This window comes from Microtus pennsylvanicus, chromosome 15 (assembly GCF_037038515.1).
Source record: "Microtus pennsylvanicus isolate mMicPen1 chromosome 15, mMicPen1.hap1, whole genome shotgun sequence".
NCBI lineage: Eukaryota > Metazoa > Chordata > Mammalia > Rodentia > Cricetidae > Microtus > Microtus pennsylvanicus.
The window spans coordinates 14,752,603-14,758,603 of record NC_134593.1 but is presented as its reverse complement, the minus strand read 5'-3'; the positions used below and the strand labels follow the sequence as shown (position 1 = coordinate 14,758,603).

Below are 6,001 nucleotides of genomic sequence, written 5' to 3'. Positions count from 1 at the left end.
CACACTATCTCTAATACTAGATGAGAAGGCACTGTGCCCACCCCACCATCACCCCCAGCTTCTCTGCAGCTTGCCTGTGTCTTCTTTCCAGGAAACCAATTCAAACATTTCCTTAGAACCTATGGTCCCTGTTCCCAGTCAGCTGAACTCCCCAGGTCTTAGCATGATCCCAGAGGCTGCTGGTACCGAAGCACTGGTGTTCCCAGTCCTCCCTGCAGACAGCCACTATCTCCACATTTGGCCTTCTGGCGTAGCCCCCCTCTTTATCCAATCCCATTCTTAATACTTCAGGGCAAAGGTGGCTGGTGGGGAGTGAAGGAGAATGAACAGATCTACTTACCCAGCTGGGAGAGAACAGCGTTGGGTGTCAAGTTTAGGAAGGATGACAGGTGAAGCCACACTGAATGAGATACCTAACCCTGCCTCATGCCTGTCACAGTGGCAGAGGGTGAAGCAAGAATGAAGAGGGACAAGATGGTGCTCATCCCCAGCCTTCCTGGGCCCTCCTTCACCCTACTCCTTCCCATCACTGACAGGCCCAGGCACGCAGGCCAGCCTCCCTGGGAAATAGAATAAGGCTGAAGAGGTGCAGGAAGGCACTTGGGCCATTTTAGAAGAGTGGGAGTTCTCTGCTAAAGGCTGCTGGCACAGCTGCCCACCTTTGGCCCCTGCCCTTCGAGCCCACCTTCTGCGATGGTTATGTTCTCTAGGCTCCTTGGTTTGCCGTGAACAAAGGAGAGCCAAGCAACCCACTTCCCCAGCTGCTCTCTCTTTGCCAGTCTCAGCCTCCTGTCCCTGTCAAGCTTCCTTTTCTTCTGCTTCAATCTGCTTGTGAGCCTGTCAGAGTCCCTCCACTCTCCAGCTGTTACTGAGCGGTCAGGGACAACTTTTCCGTGTGAGACGTGATGTTCAGTCCCAGGGGAATAGGCTAAACGTGTAGGTACAAGGAGCTTGCAACCTGTTTGGGGGGAATCCGCGGCATACAGGAGTGAGGGCGCATGCTAAAGTCAGGGAGAGGCCAGCCATTCCGTGCATTTTCATTGCACTCCAGCAGAACCCCGAGGTATACAGAATGCCCGGGGTAGAAGACTGGGGAACGTTTTATGGCTGAGGATTGTCCCAGGGGCACTCGTGCCCCTATATTTGCCCTTTATTGGGGCCTGGCTGGGGCTCCAGCCTGCATGAGAAATGAAGCTGGTCCAGCCACAAAGCTGGCCAGGACACAGGAAGCTGGGAGACGAAGAGAGGCGAGAAAATGGGGACTGTGATGATTTAAGGGCTAACAGTGAACCTCAGTTTCTGCGCATCTGTCCATCATAGCTACAACTGAAGTCAGATGAAACCCAGAGCATCAAAACTCAAGTCCCCAGGCTGGGGAGAGGCTCAGTCAGCAAAGTCCTTGCCCTACAGACATGAGGACCTGAGCTCAGTACTCAGAAACCATGTTAAAGGGGTGCATTTAGGAGCTAAGATATGAAGATTGGGGTTCAAGGTGGCCAAACTAGGCTAGAAAGTAAAACTCTATTTGGGTAAGGGGGAGGGGAGAGTCAAATATCAAATTTCACCCTTCACAACACATCTCTAAAGAAGGCACAAAGTACTTCCATCACTACACACAGGCTCCTCCTCCTCTTAGACTTTGTCCCTTTTACTCACCAGGCAAGGGGGGGACAGAGTCCAGGCTTGACACATCTCTTACTTCACCAGGGCTAAGATCTCAGCTTTATTCAGAAACCAGACGTCAGCCTCGGAACAACAGAGAAGCGCACAGCCCCAAACCCTCAGGGGTACCATGGAGTACCTCTCAGCCTTGAACCCCAATGGACTGCTGAGGTGATTTCTAACCCTTTCCTTTATATTCCAGTACTGGAGATACTGGCAGGCAAGGCTAACATTAGTTCCTAGAAGACTCACTTCCCTGCCTCTACAGATTTATCCAACTCGTAAACTACCCTTGTTCTCTCTCCATAGTCTCTCCTCTGGCTCTGTAAACCTAGAACCTCTTAGCCACCCCACCCCCATCATTATCACTAAATTTACCAACCTCCCCCCCCCCCCCCCCGTCCCTTCCGGTGTTTTCTTCCCAACTATCAGGTCGGTATCCACTATGGGCTCTGAGCTTGGCCGTAGGGTCTGGAACTCAGCTCCACCTCAACGACCCTTCCGTGTCTGCGATCACAAGAGGAGAGTCCGGAAAGGTCTGACAGCGGCCACCCGTGAGGAACTGCTAGATAAGGTAAGTGGTCAGGCTCCTAGAGTAGAGAAGCCAAGGGACTCAAAAATAGTAGGATGGCGGAGCAGAAAGTGTGTGGGTTACGAAGTTACCACCCCCAGGTGACTGAGAAACACTAGGCCCGGTGGCCCATGTTGCATTTGGGTAAATTATTTATTTTCTGAGTAGTGAGCTTTCTTTGGCAGTCAGGGAATAGTCAAATAAGGGCTGGACAAATGGGCTCAGAAGTAATTCTGATTTGCATGTTTTCTTGTGATGCTGGTAATCAGAGCTCTAGGCAAGGGCTCTGCTGCCCATTTAAGCTCCTGACTCTTGATTTTTATGAAAAGCCAGCTTCAAATTCTGATTTTGCTACTTCCTAGCAGTCAACCTTTGGGAAGTCGTTCATCTATCAAAACCTGTTTTTTGAATGTTTGCCTTTCTTTTGAAACAGGCTTTTACTTTTTAGCCCAGGCTGACCTTGCACTTAATCCTCCTGCTTCAGGTTTCCATATACTGAAATTACAGACACATGCCACAAAACCTAACCTGAAAATGTTTTCAATGGTGGGCATCAAACTGAGGTCCTTGCATACTAGGCAAACGATTCACTTCTAAATCACTCCGCAAGCCTTCAGTTTCTTCATCTTCTCAAGAGAAAAACAAACCACCTTTGAGGGTTACTGAAAGGAATAAATGAAAAGGTCCTTATAGATATTTTAGCAGATATTGGAGAGGGGATGCCTCTTGGCTCTAACCTTGAAGGAACAAATTCAGTCAAGAGACAATTTGAGCAGGCCTTTATTTAGCAAACCCCAATCTAGTTAGTAAGGCTAGTTAGACTACCCCAGAGACTGAAGTGGGCTGCCCATCGAGGGAGCAGCCTATGGGCTGAGTTGTGCTGGGTAGTACTCTTGAGGTTAGGAGACTTTCTTTCCCCAATCATGGTGGACTGGATTTTCCTTTTAGAGAATTTTCTCCTGTAGTCCCCACAAAGGGGAGAGGGTGCAGAACTGGAGAGATGGCTCAGTAGATAAGAGCATGTAATGCTTTTGCAGAGGACCAGGGCTGAGTTCCCAGTCCCCAGCTGGTGGCTCACGACCAGTGTAACTCCAGCTCCAGAGTCAATGCCTTCTTCTGATCTCTACACACTAAAATGCACATACCCACTCACCCTCACACACTATCTAAAAAATATATAAAAATGGCTTGTTTAAGGAAGGTGTGTCAATCCACAAGCTGAGTGGTATGAGGTCGTCTTTAGAAGACTCAGAACTGCCGGGTGGTGGGGGCACACTTAATCCCAGCACTTGACAGGCAGAGACAGGCAGATCTCTGTGAGTTTGAGGCCAGCCTGGTCTAGAGGAAGCTCCAGGAGAGCCAAAGATACAGAGAAACCCTGCCTCAAAAAAGAAATTCAGGCCCTCTGTGAGTTCCACATCCTGATGGAAACCCTGGGGCCTTCATTCCTGATGTAGGGTAACAACCTCAAGGCAGCTTCAAGGATGTTTAACCAGAGTCCTATCAAGATGCACCACTAAGCCAGGCGATGGTGGCGCACGCCTTTAATCCCAGCACTCAGGAGGCAGAGGCAGGAGGATCTCTGTGAGTCTACAGAGCTAGTTCCAGGACAGGCTCCAAAGCCACAGAGAAACCCTGTCTCGAAAAACCAAAAAAAAAAAAAAAAAAAGATGCACCACTAAGATGCAGCTGGAGCTGTCCAGCTCCTTCTCCACAGGGTGGTCTGGGGTAGTCTGGTCCCTAGGATAGGTGGGTTATTCAGAAGCTATCCTTAGAACCGAGTCTGCTGCAATCAGATGCATTAGAATGAGTCAAAGGGTAACAGCGCCTATATGTCCCTAAAGAGGGCCTCACAGAAGCCGGTCGTAGCCTTGTCCTTCCTGGTCACCTGTCAGCTGAAGCCCTTTTATTTCCCACCGCTATTATTCCTAACCTAATTCACCCTGACATTTCTTTCAACACTCCCAAGTTCTCACTTGGCACAGAGTAAGGCCTCAGAATGGTTAAACAGTGCTAACACTGAAAATAGTTATGAAAACAGGAAGGAAGACATGGGAGGACACTGCAGATAAGAGAACATAGGTTTTACCTGTTTAGATTTTGTTTTGTTTTTATTTGATTCATATTTGGAGTCAGAGTCCAAAACTGTTAAAGTCTGGTCTTAAACTTCTGGGCTCCAGTGGTCCCTCTGCCTCTGCCCCCTAAGCAACTAGGACTGTACGTGTTTTAGCACACCTGACTATGACTGATTGTCAATTAACACGAGTGGGAGTGGCTTAGAAGGGAGCAAGAGTAGATGAACAGGAGCAAAATGAAAAAAAAAAAAGGTCTGCCTCTGGTGAGAGGCAAAAAACCCAAACAAAAAGAATCACCATGTTTACAAAGAATGAGATGAAGTATTCATGTCTATAATCCCAGGACCCAGAAAGCTAACAGAATTGCTTGCTGAGTTTGGGAGCAGGCTGAACTACACAAATACTCGGTCTCAAAAAACAACACAGGGAAGATGGCAAACCAGGAAGCAGAGTAGATACCAGTGCCTAACCGATGGCCATCTAAATTGGGGGGGGGGGGCATGTGATAAGACTTGTCCTTTGTCACCAACAGGTACTGGAGACCCTGCTGCTCAGTGGAGTGCTATCCCTGGTGCTGGAGGAGGACGGGACCGCCGTGGAAAGTGAGGAATTCTTCCAGCTGCTCGAAGATGACACGTGCTTGATGGTGCTAGAGCAGGGACAGAGCTGGAGCCCCAGGGTGAGAGGCCCATCGTGGGCTGCTTAGGCCATCAATCCTTTCTGGTTCTCCCCATCTTCTTCCCTAGCCTATCACTGATTCTGGGGGCAGAGGCACTGGGGGCATTGGGACAATACTGGGGAGGCAAAAGGGGTCTGACCCGGCACTGACAGAACTATATGTCAGTGTATGAAGGAGGGCCCACTTCAGTAATGGACCTCTGTGTCCCACAGAGTGGGATGTTGTTACACGGCCTAGGACGGGAGAAGCCCAAACACAGCAAAGACATTGCCCGCATCACCTTTGATGTCTACAAGGAAAATCCTCGAGATCTCTTCGGCAGCCTCAATGTCAAAGCTACATTCTACGGGCTCTACTCCATGAGCTGTGATTTTCAAGGAGTTGGACCCAAAAAAGTCCTCAGGTCAGAGAACACGTCATACAACCCTACAGATGGGTAGTCCTTCAAGTTCCATCTCTTGTACCCACCCCGTACCCCCACCCCAAGCTTACAGACTCAAGGCCTCCTTTCAGCTTTCCCTAATCACGTGGTTTCCTCTCACCCTGCCCTTCAGGGAGCTCCTCCGTTGGACTTCCTCCCTGCTGCAAGGCCTGGGCCATATCCTGCTGGGCATCTCATCTACCCTTCGCCATGTGGTGGAGGGGGCCGAGCGGTGGCAGTGGCACAAGCAGAGTCACCTCCATTAATAATGAAAAATGCTTTGAGCCTGTGCCCTGAGACTGGCTCCACGAGACACCCGAGAGCTATAAGACACCATCGTATCAGAAGCGGTCAGCACACTGCCTTGGTCCTCCAGCCCGCACATTTCCCGAAGGATGCTGCCCCTGACCTACATCTCCTGTCTTCTACTTACCCCGCAGACACACAACCCTGTCCCCTGGCATCCTGACCCACCATAACTGCTGCTACACCTAGGTTCTTACTGATCCTATCCCAAAGGTCTACATACCAATGACCACTGTCCCCAGCTTTGCCTTGAGATACTGTTCCCCTAAAAAATAAAAATATTCCCA

General features: G+C 49.7%; 1 protein-coding gene across 1 annotated transcript; it reads left to right on the top strand.

Moving 5' to 3' along the window:
* Positions 1–1,673: 1,673 nt before the first annotated feature.
* Positions 1,674–6,000, top strand: Cideb (cell death inducing DFFA like effector b). The gene is made up of 5 exons (XM_075950265.1): positions 1,674–1,833; positions 2,095–2,236; positions 4,841–4,987; positions 5,200–5,390; positions 5,542–6,000. Exons 1-5 carry the CDS (start codon positions 1,793–1,795, stop codon positions 5,672–5,674), a joined length of 654 nt encoding a protein of 217 aa, XP_075806380.1. The 5' UTR covers positions 1,674–1,792; the 3' UTR covers positions 5,675–6,000.
* The last annotated feature ends 1 nt before the right edge of the window (position 6,001 follows it).